We start from the raw sequence: 19379 nt of genomic DNA, 5'->3' as shown, positions 1-19379 counted from the left end.
TCAATGGCTCAGAGGAATGTTGTGTTCAGATTAACATCAGTATGAAAGAACTACCCCGACTGGCACTCCAAAAAATCACAAGGAAGGAAAAAAGGAAGTTGAAACTGAAGAATTGAAGACAGAAGATAAGTAAGAGCAGGAGGATGCATGATCAAGAAGCAGCAGGTGAGGCTATGCTAGAGAAGTGCAAATCACTTTTGAGGACAAAAAGCAATTCTGAAAAAGTCTGGTCATAGAAAAGATGAGGTGGCTAAACGTACCCCCACTGACACGTTCAAAAGCACAATTTAAGTGCAGTGTTTTGGAGACAGAGGGGTTTGAGGAAAGTTTGTGTGGAACGAGCAAAAGAGCTAAGTGAAAAGCTGAGAGAAAGCAAGAACAAACCACTCTGATGTGCAACAGCTTTGACAGATGAGAGAGGAGAGGAAAGAAATGTTGGTTGGAAGGGACCTCTAAAGATCACTAGTCCAATGTCTCACTCCAAGCTAACACTTGACTACACCAGCCATGATTTTGTCTAGCTGAGTCTTGCAAACCCTGGAGGCAGAGATTCCAGAGCCTCTCTGGGGATCTGTGAAAGTGCTTTCACAACACTTTATCACTAGGAGGGTAATGTCCAACCTGAGCATCTCAAGGCACAGATTGTGGCCGCTCTGCATATTATACTGTCTGCCACTGTTGAGAAGAGCTTGGCTCTGCTGTCTTTGTAACTTCCTTTCAAGTAGATGTAAGCCGCTATTAGCACATCCCTTGCCTTCTCTCTGCCACAGTAAACAAGCCCAGCTCCCTCAAACTCTCCTTGAAGTCATGGGCTCTAGACCCCTGATCATCTTGGAGCCTCCCGAATGCCCTCTCTAGTTTCTAACATCCCTCTTGAACTGGGAACGCAAACCTGGACCCCGCATCCCTTGCGTGGTCTCAACAACATGAGATAGAGGGGAATAAACTTTCTTTGATGCGCTGGCCATATTCCTCCTAATTTAGTCCAGTGTGTTTTGCGGTATTCATGGTGAGAGAGCACCACTGACTTCTATGAAACCTGGCATCCACATCCTCTTGTCAAGAAAAGCAAAAATTAGGAGATGGGTCTGCAGAGTGTGGGTGAAAGTGGAGCAAGCGACACAGGGAAGAAAGGACTCTTTACCTTGAAGCCAAGGTGTAACAGTTTCTGCAGACATGGTTTTGACATTGTAATGGACTGATTGATTAATCCAAAATAGCTAGAACTGTCACATAAATAATGTGAGCAAGCGTGTCACTGCTAGACAGGAAAGGTTAAGAGCTTCCCACATGTTCAATTTACCACCTTGCATTTGACTTTGGTATAAGGGAGAAAATTCCAGTTGACAAACTTGCTCTAAAGTACATGAACTGGCATGAAGTGTTTGGCAACTGCAGGTATTTTGCACATGTACCATGGGCTGGTGAGAACAGGGACTGCAATTTCTGGGACAAGGTGGAATCTAAATACCTTTTGATGGGCCTTTTTTGAAGAGCAAAGAACTCCTTTAATGAGACAAACACTACAGCACTTTCCTCTCTCATAGATTAAAGCACAGGTTCTCAAAATGTTTGCTCAAGGAGAGTCCCATGCCAGGCAGGACACAGGCTCTAGCTGCATAGCAAAGATCCTCTGTAATGTTATACCTTTATGTTCCACAGAGGTTAAAATTAGGGCACCTTTGCAGACACCATACAGAGGCTTTGCAGGACCAAGTGGTTCCTTGGTCCAACTTTGGGGATCTCTGGTTTAAAAACAGCAGAGAGAAGCATAGTTCTCTCTCACCGAGGTCAAGGTTTCAAGTGGGTCCACCTAAGCCTCACTGCAAGAGGAAACATTCCTGACTGTAAGAGGAAACAGCTGTTAATAGCCTAAGATCTGAGACCTATGTTCAAGCTCTTGCTCTGCTACAAGCTTCATGCAAGACCTCAGGTAGTCAGTCCTGTCTTTAGTCTCTCATCTGGAAACCGATGATAATGTCAGCTCTCAATCACCCAGTCACATTGTGTTGATAACACACATTTGAGTTTAAGATGTGTTCAGGCCTCCTGGTAATAGAAACCAGATATATAATGGCACTAATGTAAGTACTACAGAGAGATAAGGACTTTTTAGCAACAGCCGCATTCTTCCTCGAGTTTCTAACACATTTCTATAACTCCCTGCAGCACATCTGTTTTGTAGAGTACTGAAGAGATCAATTACTTGCCCAAGTCCACGTGCTTAGGACAACTCTTGCTGTAAGGGGTGTTCAATCACTTTACCGACAAGATTGATTGGATTTAAATCCAACTGTTTGCTCCCATTCCACTGGGCCATCAGGGGTCAAATCTGACATCCTTCCTTATTGAGTTTGAGTCATTTTAGTGCAGACATTCTGGAGGTACTGAGGGAATTCCAGGTTGTGACCTGCAATTTGGCTGCTCATTCCCAGGGTCTGCTATTAGCAGACAAAGTTAGCATACCCCCAGGGAGCATCGATGCCTGCCCTCTAAAGAACCTGTTAAGTCTTTGTTCGATCACCTAATTTTTCTACTTGTTCCTCTCCCAGTTTCCTTTTCGGGGGCGGGGAGGGGAGGCAGGAGGAAGGGAAGAGCCACTGGATGGAAGCGGGGGGGAGGTAATGCAAGGCAGCTCTGGCTGTACCTGGATTTCTCAAATTTTTTGGAACCTTTCAAAATTTACTACTGCCCCAAAATTTTGTTGTTAGCAAATACATTCTGGAAAGGGACAAAAATCAACTATCACACTGATTTGTCTTGAGGTACCTGTTGCCTTCTCTATACCAGATCTGGAGCTCCACGTCTCGCAGAACAATGCGTTTGTTGTCTGTTCTTTTCATCTCCAAGAAGAAACAATTCATAGGAGGTGCTAGACAACTGCTTTAACCTCATTTGGTTTAGGTCAGTTATGGAACTCCCTTTGCAATCATAACTTCTCCTCCCTTCCACCCAAAGCCTCCCCTGAGTCCAGAACATGCCTCACTTGTTTTCTTGTGGATCAAGGATACCAAATGGCATTTGTGAAAACTCCTACTAGCTTCCCATCATCAAAGAGTTACTCATATCCACCTCCCCAAGCCACAATTTTTGTAACTTGTTCCATCTTATGCAAGAGAGAAGCCACTTTAATTGAACTTCCAAATCCAGCTACAAATCCAGGAAGAGACTATGCTGCAGTTGTGGCATAGAAGGAGCCTTGATTTCAGGATTCAGTTCTAGGCTCCATTCCTTCTGGGATTCTGGGCAAACAGGATAATTTCACTGCTGTTCCATTCCTGTGCCCAGCTGCACTGCCCTTTCATTTATTTAAGTTTTAAAAGGGGACAATTATGCCATCCAGTTGGCTGACGAGGACCGTTAAGTGCCATTTTTCTTTGCGTTGGTCCATGCTCTGAAGAAAAAGCCCGAGCAGATGGTGGTTAAACACTGCTTACTGGGCTCCATCCACTCCATCTCAGTTACCCATTTATCTCATCTTGCATGAAGAAGCCAGAAAGATGACAGATATGTGACCTCACTTGTGCTGAGCAGTTGCAGCAATACTTTACTGAAGCTTAGAATAAATTATCTAGAAAAACCAATCAATAAATCCATAAAATGTCTTCCGTCTACTGAGCCAAAGGACGTTATTTTGATAAAGAGAATTTTTAAGTGAACAAAGTCTATTTATGATATCAGATGATGCTGTTCATTTGTACTCATCCGCTCCCTCCTCCCAATACACCATTTCACGCAAAGCACTCCAACTGCAACCCAAGAAGACACGGACTAAGTGCTTACAGGCCGCAGAACATACCTCTGAACCAGCGGCAACGGGAGGAAATTGAGGGTAGAGGTCATATCCAGCCCGCAATCCAACATGATGGTGGTGGATTTGAACTTGAGTACATTGCATGGTAAGGTTGGATGTCCTGAGAGGCAGTACTGAAAGAAGAATATAAGAATGAGTTAACCATGATCTTTATCAACCCTGAAAATGGTCTTTTTTCCTGATTTTTAAACAAGAGGTAGTTTCATGAGCACCAAAATGAAATCTGGTTTTCCACGAATTTGTCTCACAGCTGTGCGTGTTCATTGAAGTTTTCTCCATGACAGGGTATTAAGATGCCGATTTTCTTCAGCCCAGGTTTTCTGATCCTTAACAAGGGATGAGAAAACGATATAGATCCTCTCCCTATTTTAGGACACATAAAGAGTCTCCCTCCTCCAACACCACCTATTTTTACAAAACTCCTATGAAATTAGTATCTTCAAAACTCATTCCTACTGGCAAAACTTGTCTGAAATTGGCTAGAGAATTTGAGAACTACCTGGGGAGGAAAGGGAGGGAGAGCACCCCTACAGCACCACAAGATTTCTTTCCTTAGGAAACCAGGCTAAACAAACAACCAGGGAGCAGCCCAGGCCTTCTGCGGCTCCTGGGCCCAGCTCAGCAGAGGAAGCTGTGCAGGTGCCCAGCAGCAGCTCTGGGGCATGCTCTCGCCTGCCTTTTGTCTTGCTAAACGCAAACAGGAAACCCTAGGGAATGGGCAGCCCTTACCTGAATGGAACGGTTTGTGCTCTGAAAAATCCCAAATGCTTTCCGAGCTTAATGAGCCGGTAAGCAGGTTACGTGCAGGGGCACTTCAGCATCATCCAGATGCAGTCACCTCTTGTACGGAGAATGGCAAATATTTACCAATGAATAGGAGTGGCTGGAGCTTCGAATCAGAAGAGAAGTGAATAAAAATGTCATCTTTAATAAGTGGGAGTAAAAACGTAAATGTTCCAATAGAGTGTGGCCACCTTAACATGAGGGTTTCTCTTCTTTGGCAAGGAATTCAATGCATCTTCAGGGACTGCAAAAATAGGAGAGTTTGCATCTCAAATGTAAGATTTTGCATCTCAAAGTCTGGACATCTGGCAGCACAGCAACTCTCAGATGGTCAAACTTAGCTTTTAAATTCAAGTTGGGTCAATTAAGATTAAAAATATCAATTGGTTGTCCATGCACTCCTTTGAATATAAAAGTAGTTTTGGTCATTTTCTAAGCCATTTATACCTTATGCTTGCTTTCTGCACTCTACTAAGTGGAAAGAAGGTAGATTAATCATTTTATTTTCTACCTCTGCTCATAATACATTAACACAGGACTGCAACTGTTTGGATTAACAACTCCCAAGGAGACTATTTACATACATTCATCAAAAAGCAGTTTTAAATTATATTTAAACGCTAAAGAGCTATTAAACCCCAAATAGTAAATTAAAAATAATCACAAAGACTTTTGTTTTAAAATTCATCGAGCCCTTAATTATTAAAAAGCAACATTATGTTTGCTTGCTGTTAGCATAATTTAAGAAAACCTTAAGAAACCAAGCTGGTGAAGCAGTGCGTATAGATGTAAGGAATTCAGTTGCTTTATTTGTGAATGCAAAATATGCATGTGAAATTAAGTTTTCACCAGACCAGAACTTTGACAACTGAAGGTACAACTGAAGTAAATAGAAAGAAATGAGGGGGAAAAAAATCTAAATTATTTTTATAGTTTTTAAACTATCGGTAATTAAAAAAAGCAGTGAAATATCACCACTTTTATCAGCAGAGCACTTTCTTGCTCTTTTTTAAATCACGAATCGGATCATGACCCTGACATCTGCAAGCTAACTGGAAAATCTTCCTCTTTTCTTCGTTAACAGCATCTAAAATAATCTATATTTAGCCGTCAAGCTGTAGTAAGTGGATTTCTGGGAGTCAGTGGATTCTTTCTATCAGATTCACGTAAAGTGACCAAAAAAGCTTCATATATGCTGTACAGCTATTTGCACATGTGACATTTCTGGGCCTGTACAATTAGAATTTTTGTTTAGGAATCCAGGAATCCTAATGTCTGCATTATAGATATCTCTACGGGCACTACAAATGTGATAGATTATCTCCCACGCAGATTATAGTCACGGTTTAAAATAGATCCAGAGACCCCCATTACTAATATTCCTGATCTGACTAAAATGCAAGTCCTTTTCGCGCTAAGATTTCCTTGCTTCTATCTTTTTTTTGTTATGACCAAATACTAAAACCCTCACAGAGAAAGGTTCTCAGCGGACGTCTGGTTCAAGGTGAGCGCTCGCCAGCTCTGAGTGTCTCTGGTGATCTCATGTATGGCAATGTGACAGAGAAAAGACATGATGTCTCAGACTAGCAGCTCCAAAACACTGAAGATTTTGCAGGTTAACGCCAGTGCTTTGAATTCCAACTGAAGCCAACATAGACTGCAATGCTTTTCCAGTATTAATATCACATGCTGGCTTAAAATCTAGGGGAAAATTTGCAGCTGGATTTGCCAGAATCAAAGCACATTAGAATTTGTAGGAGTCTCTCATTTTCACTGGATTCTGAATCAGGTCCAGAGACTGTTACCTCTATCTTGTTCTTCCAAATTCAGACTAAATATATGACAAAAGAGGACGAAATAGCATCCGACTCCTCCCTCCACAACCCTGAGTGTCAGTCACAACTCCAGACAAACACAAGACGAAGAGTCTGGCCTCATGCTCCTGGCCTCCAAGTTTGTAGACAGGTCTAAAAATATTATAATAAAGATTTCAGACAGCTTGTATTTCCTCTCATCTCTTCTCCCTCTCTGCCTTCCTACAAGAACAGGATGGGTTTTGCTTCTCAGGGTGTAGAGACATAACAAAGAATTCTGCATTTCCACCATGGCTTTTATTTAAAGATTTCTCAGCTTGCTTTTTGTTGTGCATTACACAATCTCTACAATCTACAGAACTGCTTAGCTTTGCAGTTTCTCCCACTGGTAGTATTCATGCACACAGAGAGACTTAATCGCCTACATAAGATTATGCAGGATCAAGCTCTTCAGCCACCTGCCCACTGCACTAATTTTACACAGTTACACCACAGCCAGGGATTTACTAGAAGTCGCAAAAGCAGCCCAGAATTTAGGTCCACTTCTATGAAGCTTTCTCAAGACAAATTGCACAGTCTCAAGACTGAGGGACAATCATACGCTTAACGACAGTATAACTTCAGGTTAACGAAATCAAATGTAACTCTCAGAAATTTTGAAAGCTGTTTCGTTTTTCATTTCCAGACAAAGAATTGCAGCACATCGAGCGTAACAAGGCAATTCCTCCTGGAAAATAAGTGAGTGGCTGAATCCAAGGTCCTTGGAAAACTTAAACAGTTGAAAAAGGAGATTTATACAGCAGACATCAATAAAATGAGTAATGCATTTTCTAATAACCTTCCCTTTAAAATATTATACTATTGGAACCCAAATATTTGTCAGAATCCTAGTGCACCCTTGACAAAGCTATTCCAGGGTGATTTTCTTCTGAGCACTTATTTGTATGCATATGGTAATAACAATATAATAGGATATGACCTCTATTATGAACCACGGAGATATATTAATATATTTCTAGAGTATATTCAGTGGAGGCCACACGTGCAATGGGCCAGCTCTGGTCTTGCTCCAAGGCGAGATTCACATTCAAGGATAAGGAGGACAGAGAAACACCTCCTCCTCCTCCTCCTCCTCCCAAATCCCGCTGCTGTTTGATCTGATCTGAACCCCCAAAGCCAGCCAGCCCCGCAGTCACTGGCGGGATGGGTGGCAGGGGGACGGAGAGGGCGAGCCGGCTGCCCCGGCCTAGGCCGCTTCGCACACGCAGAGGCCTCGTACCCAAGCCGCTGCCGGCCCCGCAGCCCGCGGCTCCCCGCCGACCGTTTAACGGTCACTACGGGACCGGCACCGGCCGGATCGCGGAGCCGAGCGCTGGGCTGGGCCCGCCCCTCCCCGGGCTCCCGCGTGCCCCCCCTCCCCCCTCCCCCATTGGCTGGGCCCCCAGGCAGGGCCAGGGCACTTCTCCCCCTCCCCCAGTGCCTCAGTTTCCCCCACCTCGCAGCGCCCCTAACTACACGGACTCACCAGCTTCATGCTTTACCCGGCTCTATTTACTGGGACAATCCTGCCCCCCCCCCGCTTCCTGCCTAGCCCCCACCCCTCCCCTCCCCGGAGCATCATGGGACTTGCAGTCCCGCCGCCCCCCCCGCCCAGGATGAAGTCATGGCCAAGCCCGCCCCCCTCTTCCACCTTGCCGCCCGCTCCCCGAGGCATGCCGGGAGTGGTAGTCCGCTCCGCGCTTCGCCCCGCGCTCCATTGGCCTGCCGTGCCCCCGGGGTGTGCTGGGAGTCGTAGTCCAGGGGCCGCGGCTCTCCCCGTCACCCTGGGGAGGGGGGAACTACAAGTCCCAGGGTCTCACAGCTGCAGCAGGTGGGAGCTTGGATGTTGATATCAACATGGCGCTTGTCAGACAGACAAAGACAGTCAGTCTGGTGTGATTGAGCCAAAAAAAAAAAAAAAAAAAAAAAAGAGCGAGGGAGCGAGAGGGAGAGACAGAAGGAGAGAGAGACGGGGCGAGGGGGGACCTTTCCCTCGGGGGGGGCCGGGGAGGGGGGTCTGGCAGCCGAGGGGATTTCCCCCCCCCTATTGTTCTCGTCCCCCTGCACCCCCGTGAAGCTCCCCCTCACGCCGGGGCGGGGGAGGGAGGGGGCCCCCCCCCCGCTCCCGCTGTTCAATGGTGAGGTGGCGCAGGAGCCCGGATCCAGAGGTGAGTGTTGCTTGTGTGTGGGGAGGAGGAGGAGGAAAGTGTGGGGCCGGGGGGGGGGGGGAGGGAAGGAGGGAAAGAGGGAGGGAGGAGGGCGAGAGCCGCGCCGTGAGGGGAGGGGGCGGGCGGGTGGGTGGGCTGGAGGGAGGGCGCAGGGGGTCCCCCCTCAGCCGGCGCCGAGGCTGCGTGTGGGGGAGTCGCGCCGTGCGGGCGAGCGGCTTCGCGGGGAGCGCAGGAGGTGCGTGGGGTTTTTTTTGGGGGGGGGGGGAAGGGAGGGGGACATACCGGGGGTGCAGCCCCCCCCCCCCCCCCCGGGCCGGGCCGGGCGGGGCAGACCAGGCCCCTCGGCCCGTGGCCGGCGGAGTTTGTGGCGCCGCGCTGGGTGGCTCCTCGTCTCCTTGAAGCCGCGGAGCGGGGGGGGGGGGGGGGGGGGGGTGTGGGGGGGAAGGTGCCCCTCGGAGCCCAGGGGGTCCGCGGGGGCTGCGGGAGGGCAGGGCCGCCTCTCGCCCTCTCCGCAAGGTTTTTAAGGCAGCAGAGCCCTACCGTTCTCCTCCCTGCTTGCTCTTTCTATTTTATTATTTTATTTTTTTATCCCCCCTCCCCGAGTGGGTGGGGGGAAGGCACAACTCGTGGTGGCAGAGTCCCCTCAGACTGGGTGGGTGCTTTTTTTTTTTTTTTTTTTTTTTTGGCGTGTGTGTGTGTGTGTGTGCGTGTGTTTTTTGTTTGTTTGCTGCGGAGTTGGAGCAGCCCGGGGTTGGGCTGCTGCCGCCTCGTCGCCCTCAGGCGCCTGCGAAAGGGGGGTGGCGAGACACCCCCCCCCTTTCCCCCCCTCCCCCCTCCCCACCCCCGGGGCTGGGGGTGCCGGTACCGACCCGGCACTTTGGCCGGGGGAAGCTGCCCCGCCGCTCGGGCTGGGGGAGCCCGGGCGAGGTGTGCGGGGCGCATCGGGCCCCCCTGGAGGGGTGGGGGTTTTTTTGGGGGGGGAGGGCGGGATTTGCTGCTGCTCCCGGCTCTTTGGTTGGGGGGGGGGGGAAGAACAAGGCGTGAACCCGAGGGAAGGGGGGGGGGATCGTGTTGCTGGAGAGTTTTAACACGGCTGGGGGAGGAGGGCCCGGAGGGAAGTCATTCCCCGAATGTGCGAGGAGCGCTTGGGTGGGGTGTCGTGCCGTGTCGTGTCGTGCCGTGTCGTGCGGCTGCTTGTTTTGTACTTCTGGAGACCGGGGGGGTTAAATGCCCTTTTTTCTCTGCGCTCCCGTGCGGGGGAAGAGCGGGTTGGACCCCGAGGTGGTTTGGAGGAAGCGGTAGGGAAACGCTGCCCGGGCTGTTTGGGGCTGATTCGGGGGTTTCGGTAACACGGGACACGAGCGTTTTGACGCGCAAAACGCTGTGCGAGGCGGGCTGCGCCGAGTCCCTCAAGCTCCGTTTTGTCTCATGGTTGTTGGGTTTTTTTTTAGTTGTTTTAAGAGTATCTCTTGGTATGTTTGCAGAGCACTACTTCGGAAACCGTGCTTTTTTATTTTATTTATTTATTTTTATTTTTTTTTGCAATAGGTCTGAGAAAACCCTTGGTCATGTATGCTGTTTTTACTCGTCCCCTCATATTATAGAAGAAAAAATGCTTTTTTTGGTGGGGGGGGAGGGAAAGAGGAAGAGGAAATGAAGGTTTGTAAGCGTGTTCGCTGTTCGTAGAGTCAGGTAGATCTTAATTTGTTCTCAGGCTTAAGTAAGGTGAGGAGTACGGATACGTGGCTTTAAGCACAAAACGTGTATGAACTAAAGCTGGGAAGATTTAAACTTTGTAGGGAGGAAAGCGTTAAACCGATGGCCAGGGCAAGCGTTTGAGAACACGCTCGGAGCGGATCTGATAGACACCGGCTGCGTGCCCCTGCTTCAAACTAATGGGGATGGAGGAGAAGGAAACCGGTGGAAAAAACCTACAATTTGCACGAATGATACCCTGTGAAAAATATATTGTGCAGGAGAAATGGACTGTGCCGTGCAGACAGTTTGTGGGCTCTGCGAAACCCTGAAGTGCCCGCCTGCGTCCCGTGATATGACTAGCTCATTTCTGCAGGGCTCATCAGGTACAGACTCGGCTTCCTTCCTGGGATGGTGCAGCTGGCATTTGATTTCCTCCATGGATGGGAGAGGAGGAGTCCTGTGCAGTTTTCTTTCCTGAGATGATTGCATTTTCTTTGGCCTTGCTGTACCCTGCCTCATTAGTAGGAACTGCATCTATATTTATTTACCATTATACCGTGTCCCTTGGGATGTCGGGTGTAGTTTGGAGTAGGTATATATGGATTTATCACTCTTAACGTTTTTTTTTCCTCCTGTCATGCTAGGGCCAAATCCTTCAACAGCAGAGAGCAAACTTAATTTATGTCTGTGTTTTGCATCTCCCTTTTTGCCATTTCTCTTCCAAATTGCTAAGAAAACATTTCTGACATACAGATTGGGGAGGGAGGTAGGGGAGAAGTGGGAAATGGATGTACTAATATAACGCTGGGGATGCGTTTGTTATCTGCCTGTTCTAGGAGCACTGGGCTCCCCAAAGAGCAGGGTCTGCTATTGTATGTGTAAACTGTGATCCTGGGATTTGGGAACACTGTGTCTTTTCTCCGATGTGAAGATTCTTCTTCAGCCCCACGGCAGCCGCAACTTTTTGTATGGTTGACGGAATCGTCTGACGAGCCTGGGCACGAGGCTAGGAACAAGGAACTTGTGTTTTCCTTAGCTGCGGCTCTTCTTCCTCCTATCGTTCCTTTAGCCACCGGTGTGAGCACCAGAACAGGCATCAGCGTTTTTACGACTGTGTCATCCAACTCTGTTCAGAGCAGGTCTAGACGACATTGTGGTATATGCAGTCTGCCAGCTGTCTTACAGGAACGCTACCATAGGTGAAACTGCAGGGTTTGTAAAGAGTGGTAAGGAAATCTTCAGGAAAATCCCGTGTGCATGAGGCCTGCTTATCTCTACACCTACTTTATTAAGCAATCTTAAGCAATTCCTTTCTATTTGTTGGCCTTTTCTAGAAAATATGCATCTCTAGTATTGTAATTGTGATAATTCCACAGAATTAGTAACCAGCGTCTGCTTCAGAAAGCTCTCTTCTAAGGCTGTTTCTGTATTTATAGTGTGGATCTTACTGGTATCTTTCAGAGGGATATTAAGAGTTCGTGGCTGTCCAGTGTTTTGAAAATTAAATTATTATGAAGCACTTAATAATGATAATCTGTAAGTTCATGAAAGTGTTTGATATGTTTTTTTTCCCTTCATATCAGGAGCTGGGGAAGTAGGAGGTGTGTGACTCTCTCTTTTTAAATTATTTTAATTTTATTTTTAACAAAATAAACACATTTCAAGAATTGTGCTATTGTTAACTTTTAGGACTGCTCTTGTTTCTGGGATGTCAGTGGGACAGTGATGATATTTGAGTCTTTAGGATATGATGATGGTAGGGAGAGGACCTGGAAGAATTAATGAAACTGAAAATGAGCAATAAGCAGATCTGTGTGAGATGACAGCATATTTTAATCTAAGGAAAGGAACTTGTGCTTTACAGTTTTGTTTTTTTTTGGGGGGGTGTGTAGAGCTCATAGAGACACTACAAAATTACGCATTACAGAATTGAAATACAGAATTACAAATACTTTTTATCTTCTGGGAAGCTTTTAGGATTTAAAATCAACAACTTTAAGGGATGCTTCCAACTTAAGAATCCTACTGTGAAGGAAGATGCCTTTATTTGTCTTACTGATAACTTTATGCAGCTTGGACACTTCTAAAGTCACTGAAGTCTGTTTTGCTTTATACCAGTTTTAATGGAGCGGGCTCTGAGTCCACGTGCAAGTCCTTGTGGGATTGGGCCTTTAATTATACCTATCCTGATAATATTATCTTGTCGGTTGTCAATTATGTGAGACCAATGGCATGATTATAGTGGGATTTTTACGAGTTGTTAAGGAGAATTTGATTTTTTTGGGGAGGGAGGTGGCTAACTCATATCCCTAAAGCTGTTTATGTTTTACATTACCAATGAATTACAGTTTAGTATTCTAATATTGTTGTATTGCCCGAAGCTCCTTTCTGACATGCATGAAGATTGGGGCAGTTGGGTAGCTAAATATATTAAGAGTTCATATTTCAACAGTCAGGCAGGCAAACTGACTGTATGTTAGCTGTGAATGCAATTTCCAATGTTAATGCTAAAGATAAGTGTTTTGACAAGTGCTTTTGATTTGGGGAACAATACAAACAAGAATAACAGGATATGAAAAAAAAAATTGTTCTTTTTCATTTTGCAGGTGGCAGACTGAGGTATAGAGAGATTAACTTGCCCAGATTTGTACATGGAGTCTGCGGAAGAGCTAGTAATCAGTCCCTCATCTCCAGAGTTTGTCAGGCTTTAATCAGAGTTTTTCTTCCTCTCTTCATTAATTGGCTGACTTCCACATTTTAAAAATAACATCTAGAGATTATTTTTCTTTCTTCCAGTTTCAAACTCTGTAGCCTGAAGTTTTTTCTTTTTCAGTTGAGTCTTGAAAATACTAGGTTGAAAAGCTTCATCTTAAACAGCACCTCCCTGACATATGATACTATCTTGAAACAGCCTCTGTCAAGTGAACCCTCTCATTGAAATCATGCGAGGAATTTTGTTACTCAACACTGAAGATCTTCTGGGGGAAAGGAGGTTGCAAGCTGTTAACTATGTGGTCTTCCTTGCACGTTGGCACGTAAAATATTCTTATATATTGAGGCAGTCATGTGGTCCGCAAAAAGAAGTAGCAAATCGGCTCTCTAGACACTGGCCAACTGAAAATTTCATCTCGAAACTGTGAGAAATACGTTCATTTTTATGTTGTGCCTGCTAAAGAGACGCACTAGGTTGAAAATCTGCTCTTTCTTAAACACAGTATTGTTTGATTTCCCTCCCGTCTCCTCCCACTCAACTGTGTGCTTACACAGGGTTAGCTTGTGGCCATAAAAGCATGTCGAGAAGCTTTTTATGCTAGATAACCTTAAAAAGTATACTGTGTTTGGGATGCGTCTGTTCTGTGCTGTTCCGATCAAGTTGACCAAAATCCCGTCGTTAACGCAGGCTTACTGCAAAACGCGCGGCCGAGCAAAGTGCTCGTTTCGCAGTTATGAAACTGCTGCGATCACAATTACGGCCTCGTAAAGCCTAACCTAATCAGAAGTGATCGATTTATGGCCATAACTTGGGTGGCGTGCGAGGGTAGTACCGCTCTGATGTTTCCGATTGGATTCATTATGGCCGAGCCGGTGTCCTCCTTAACCGTTCTGTGATAAAATAATACTTTGTACCTTCATTTGTAAATCCCAGGGCTTTCCAGAGGTATCAGTATTTTACAAATGGAGAAACTGAGGCACGAGGGCCAAGTGATTCACTCAAGGTCACAGACTGAGCTGGCGACAGCTGAACACAGCTGTCTCTTTATTCCCCATCCATTGCTCATTTACATCTGTGATATATTAATATATTAACCATATAAGGAATTTATTGGCTGATCTTTTAATGTGCTCAATAAGAATAGCTAAGTCAATGAGATTTTTACAGTGATGGGAGGATTTCCCATGTTCCATTGACTTCTGTGGTTTGACACTTGTCATCCTCATTTATTCTCTTAATTTTATCACTTTTAAATCCATTAGATTTTTCCCTTTCTATCATGCCAAAAGCACCGCTGGGGTAAATTTTCTCATAAAAGCATACGGGATGTCCCTTTGTCTTGTATAGCTTTTCTTCTGCCTTTTTTAATTGGAGTCTTTGAGTGTTGGACTTCAAATCTATCTCAGGAATGCACATGCATGTTTGTTATTTGTTTGATTCAGCACCGTGTTAATGTCGATGCCAAAAGGTTGAACAATTACAGTTTTGATGTGCTTTTTTTTTTTTAAAGAATTAAAAAATAATCTATGACTGGTTATTTTACTCGGCTACGTCCAGATTTCCCTTTCCCAGCTCTTAATCAAAGCTGCATGCAGAATCTGAAGTTAAAGACGACTGCTCTTAAAACTGAGGACTGCTGTAGTGTAGTGCTTTTGACCAAGCGTATTCTGCTTTATCTTTCCTGTGCAGCCAACTAGAAGGTATGGAAGGTCAGTTAACTCTTTCTCCTACCGAATTACTGTATAAACGTTTACTTTATCATTTAATGTTGGTTTCCGTGCAACAACTAGACTGAAACTTTATTTATAAGCTTAACCCTTCATCAAGCTTTATGCATGTATGTACATACGTACCAAAATGACTTCCGTAGGATGACTTGCCAAAGGCCTGGCTTCGTGTATATGTCCACGCAAGTGCTTTCTTCCAGTCACTATTTGCCTGATGGGTGGAGTAATGTTTTCAGATCTACAGAAGAGTTTCTTGCAGCCTGAGGAAACAAATTCTATTTTATTACCTGCTTCATGCATAGAGATGGCATTCTTTTATTCTCTTTGCCTATAAGAGGTGTATTTAGGCTACGTTTCTGTGAACCGTCTTCACTGCTGTGGTGCTAGATGAGGTATTAATTTGGTGCTAAGGAAATAATTTACAAGCCAGGCGTACAAACTATATTAATTATGTTTCACTCTAAATGCCTCCAGCTGAATCTCACTTGCCCTGAATTCCTGGCCTTGGTCTTCTCCATGCTTTTGAACTCCATAGCTAAGACGTCTTGTTTTTCTTTCATAAAACCAAAAAATGGCAGTGAATCTTATGTTCATCAATAAACCGACTGTTACTGCCGAAACAATACTGTAGGCCGCTCTTTCAGCAAGCCTTGTGAACAGCCAGTTTTATTCTCCTGATAAGCTTGTGTCCTATCAATTAGGAAGTGTAGCATATAGTCATTTCCTGCGTTTCGAGCTGCCCATTTCTTATGAACTCTGAAGCAAGTACTGAATCTGCTTTTTGTTCCTCCAGTGGCACTGTTATATTAATGGAAGCAGAAAGCATTTAGTTAGTTCGTAAAATACAAGCACTGTTTCTACTTGGATATTTTTTCTGACCTTTATTTTGGACACTTTCTCTGTCATGATCAGCTTCTCTGATTACAATGTTGGCTTTCACTAGAAATGTCTTTGTGATTTAACTCGCACGGCTTTAGGGTTTGAGCAACGGCGTATGCAGCAGCTCTCGCATGCAAGCAGGACTCAAATAAATGTTGAAAAAGAAAGCTCTTCCTAGCAGCGAGATCTCGCTGCGTTCTCATTTCTAAGGCCCTGCCATCAGCCTTACGTTATGACCCAGGGCAAACTTGTTGACCTGCCTGTGTTCCAGTGGGTGATATGAAAATAATCCTTTCGGGGCTGTCGAGATGTTTTCATGTTTGTAAAGTATTTGAAGCTTCCTTGCTGCGTAGCGTGCTCAAAGTGCACGCTGCTCTCAATAGCATAAACATGAGTGATACGAGTGTATTTATGCAGAATGAGAACTAGTTATTTAAGCTAATGCTGACTTTCATGTCACAGATGGGCGAGATAAGTAGTTCATCACCGGTTTTCTCAAGTGAGTTGTATTAGGCGCTGTCTGCAAGACCTCCCAGGCAGGACTTCTCTTACTGGTTTGCATTTAGGAGGGCTCCATCCGTTTGGAGCTGTGGTGTTTAGTGATAACAACGCCAGCCTGAAAAAGAGGAAACTGAGTGAACGTGAAACTTGTCCCCCTTTTAATTTCCTCATCCTCAGAAGTAGACCGAGGTTAGTGTATTGGAGATTCACAAACTTTAAGGCCAGAACAGCCAATTAAACGGCCTTGTCTGATATGCTTTATATCACAAGTCTGTAAACTTCAATCATTTTCTCTGAAACTGAGTCAAAAAACTGATGTTTGGCTAAAAACAGTTTGAAAGCCTTCCAGCCTTGCGGGTCCATCACTGGTAGTTTCAAACCCATCACTTCTCTTGGTAGCTTGTGCCATCTCACTGTTAAAAATAAGTGGCTGACTTCTAATTTGAATTTGTCTTAAGTTCAGCCGCTGGTTCTTGTTATGACCTTCCTGACAAGATTAGAGCCCTTTAGTATCCAGTACTTTCTTGCCATGGAGGTACTTACACACTGTAATCAAGTTACTTGATTGATAAGGAAACAGAGTTGAGCTTTTAAGTCTCACTCTGAGGCATTTTCTCCAGCACTCAGATCATCCGGTGATTCTCCATGGTCTCCATTTATTTTTATTTTTAACGTTGTGGAAACCAAAAATGGCAAACGTTCCAGTCTGCCTGATCCATACTGAATGCCGAGGTGTGATGACCCTTCTTGCTACCCAGCTATTTAAAAGGTTCAGAGCAACCCTTCTGCATGGGGAAATGCTGTTCATGAGCCTGTTCTGACACTGACGTTTTTTCTAGAAAAGTTTGCCATTTAGGAGTTATGGTCTGCATTTCGTAGAATATAAATTAGCCTTTGTATTCCAATGTATTTTGCTTTTCTGAGCTCAGCTAAGTTAGGTATTCAGACTTCTTTCATTTGCCGCCCTCTCCTCATAATTATGTGCTGTTCCTATAATCTTGGTATCAATCACAGATTTTTATCTGCAGCGATAAAAATGTTGAACTGCATCAGACCTTAAATTTAGTGACAAAAAATTAGCATGATGCAATAGCAGGAAGTAGCTTAAGAACTGGCTAACTGACAGATCTCGGAAAGTAGCAGTCGATACGGAGCAGCCGACGTGGACTCGCACTAGAACCAAAGTGTGCTTCGTGTACATATTTTCTTCAACTACTTCTGTAATCTCAAAGAAGGAAGTTAGTCCTTCATCAAGGCATTTGCCATAAAAACTTGCTGACTGGCACTACCTATGTCCCTGCTCTCTAATTCTTTACTGGGAAATTTTTTTGATGTCCAGGTGACCACCTTACAGCTCTCCAGGTGTGCTCTATCCCCTCTTTGAGCATTAGTGCAGTAGGAACATTGACCCAGCATGAGGGTTTGCCATGATGTTGCAGAGGTTCCCTCGTTAAAAGAGCAAAAACCCTGCAAGACCACAGAACCCCCTCTTCGGTGCGTGTTTCCTAGGCTGATTTAAAAATGTTCCCCCATAACGGATATGCTTACAGTCATTTTTTATTACTTATAAATTAGAAGGTACCTCGTGTGACGAAAGCATGTTGCCCCATAGCTTTCTAATGGAGAATGGTTCGCGATGATCTTGGCTCTCCCTTGAGAGGCTCTTCCCTCCTAAATACTGCTGTACTTTTTTTTTTAAAGTCTTGAATCTTGCGCTTCTGTTTGTAAGAGGAACATCCCAAGACATTTTGTTCCTGAATGTCTCCACGTATAAAAACTGAACGCTTTTTGGGGAGCGGTGGCGTTATCTGCTTGCAGATCACTTGGCATCATGGAAGTGAAGACCCTCTAGCCTTTGCAGACGGCTACTTTTGAAGAGACTCATGAATCATCCTTCAGTTCGTTTCATGGGCATAATTCTGATAAATACTGATGCCACTCCGCGGTCACACTCGAGTAAACTGTTTTCTTCATAGCAATATGCCTTTTACTTCTTGTTTAAAAATGCAGCTCCCTTTATGTGCTGATTGTTTGTTTGCCTTGAATTTCCCTTTTGCTATCCCAAACAGATCTAGTTTTTAGTCCCACCATGTTCCAGCTGTGATCAGGAGCTCACACGGATATCTCTTCCTATAGGAAACTCAATATTTACGTTGCTGTAGAAGTAGCCTGTTTTCTTGTTGGGGCACTGTGTGAAATAGAGGATCCTGAATCCAAACTTGATTTTAATACCATAGTCAGTAAGAAGTGATGTTTTTTTAAGGTAGATGTTGGAGAGGACTTGCTCCGTGACAAAGTCCCTGTTTTGAAACCTGCAAATTCCAATCAGATAAAACACAGAGGGCTTGGGTGAGTGTCCGAAGATTGGGGTGTCTGCTTCCTTTCCGGCTATCGAGTGAGAAACCTGCCGTAGAGGTAGGTTTTGAAAACAGTTTCAGAAAGGGGGGGGAAAGGGAAGAGTACTGATGCACAGGATCTTGGAAGCTTGGAAAGATACTGTAAGAGACGGTAGGCTGTTTCTGCTGCTTGAAATCTAAGGTGTGGCGAGTAATGCGGACTCAGAAATGTGTGCTGTTTTGTTGGACGTGAATATTTCTTACAGTGCGAGCCTCTGAGCTCAGCCAGCGGCTTTCCTGCCTCCTAGCTAAATTGCTATCTGATTTTTCTGCTCCTCTGCTGTCTTCTTGCAGGAGTTGTTTATTGACTGAAATTGTTTCCATATGGCTGCAATGTAGAGCTTGATTACATTAAACGTGGCGCTTTCCTGTGGCATTGCAGTGCTATGGAAAGATCATCCCTCTTTCTCTCCTTCCAACCTCCCCTTCCTCCATTAAAATCTGGTTTTTGGAACGTGTATAACTTGTTTAGGTAACATCTTTCCCCCTCTCGAGGCTTGTGTAACTAGAAAACTGGGATCCAGTTCTTTTGGGGCCTTTGTATTTGATAGGTTGAGTTTGCTTGTAAAATGATGATAAAATACTTAAGTTGAAGACTCTAGTGGTGTGATTGCAGCTTGAGAGCGTTACTGGAACCGGGGCCCCACCGTGCTAAGCGCTGAGCGAGCACGCAGTAAGAGTCAGTCCCTCCAAAGAGCTTACTGCCCATCAAGACAGGCCATTTAAATTGTATTTGTTTACGCTAATGAGAATCAATTTAAATAGTACTCCAAGAAGGTGTTAAAATTCCTGTGCTTGGAAGCTTTGGGCTACTAAGGGGCCAAATTCCCCACTTAGGGAGTCTGGA

General features: G+C 45.0%; 2 protein-coding genes across 20 annotated transcripts in view; one reads left to right on the top strand and one right to left on the bottom strand.

Moving 5' to 3' along the window:
* INTS9 (integrator complex subunit 9) overlaps window positions 1-7968 on the bottom strand; it is a 71555-nt gene extending 63587 nt beyond the window's left edge. For 2 of the 3 annotated variants that reach the window (XM_067294445.1, XM_067294446.1), the window contains exons 1-2: window positions 7937-7968; window positions 3800-3927 (exon numbers count right to left, since the gene is read on the bottom strand). In XM_067294445.1, the coding sequence (XP_067150546.1) occupies window positions 3800-3927; window positions 7937-7945 (137 nt within the window). In that variant the 5' untranslated portion in view covers window positions 7946-7968. Of the gene's footprint in view, window positions 1-3799; window positions 3928-4543; window positions 4555-7936 lie in introns of those variants that run through there. The other variant, XM_067294447.1, reaches the window with a different exon arrangement.
* Window positions 7969-8503: 535 nt separating this feature from the next.
* The window catches only part of HMBOX1 (homeobox containing 1), a 118431-nt gene continuing 107555 nt past the window's right edge, over window positions 8504-19379 (top strand). For 16 of the 17 annotated variants that reach the window (XM_067294437.1, XM_067294441.1, XM_067294433.1 and 13 more), the window contains exon 1: window positions 8504-8618. The gene's annotated coding sequence lies outside the window, so the exon portion shown is untranslated. Of the gene's footprint in view, window positions 8619-8791; window positions 8854-19379 lie in introns of those variants that run through there. The other variant, XM_067294426.1, reaches the window with a different exon arrangement.

The sequence above is a fragment of the Apteryx mantelli genome, chromosome 3 (assembly GCF_036417845.1).
Source record: "Apteryx mantelli isolate bAptMan1 chromosome 3, bAptMan1.hap1, whole genome shotgun sequence".
Classification (NCBI taxonomy): Eukaryota; Metazoa; Chordata; class Aves; order Apterygiformes; family Apterygidae; genus Apteryx; species Apteryx mantelli.
The sequence above is the reverse complement of the archived record's forward strand: the minus strand, read 5'-3'. Positions and strand labels throughout refer to the sequence as shown.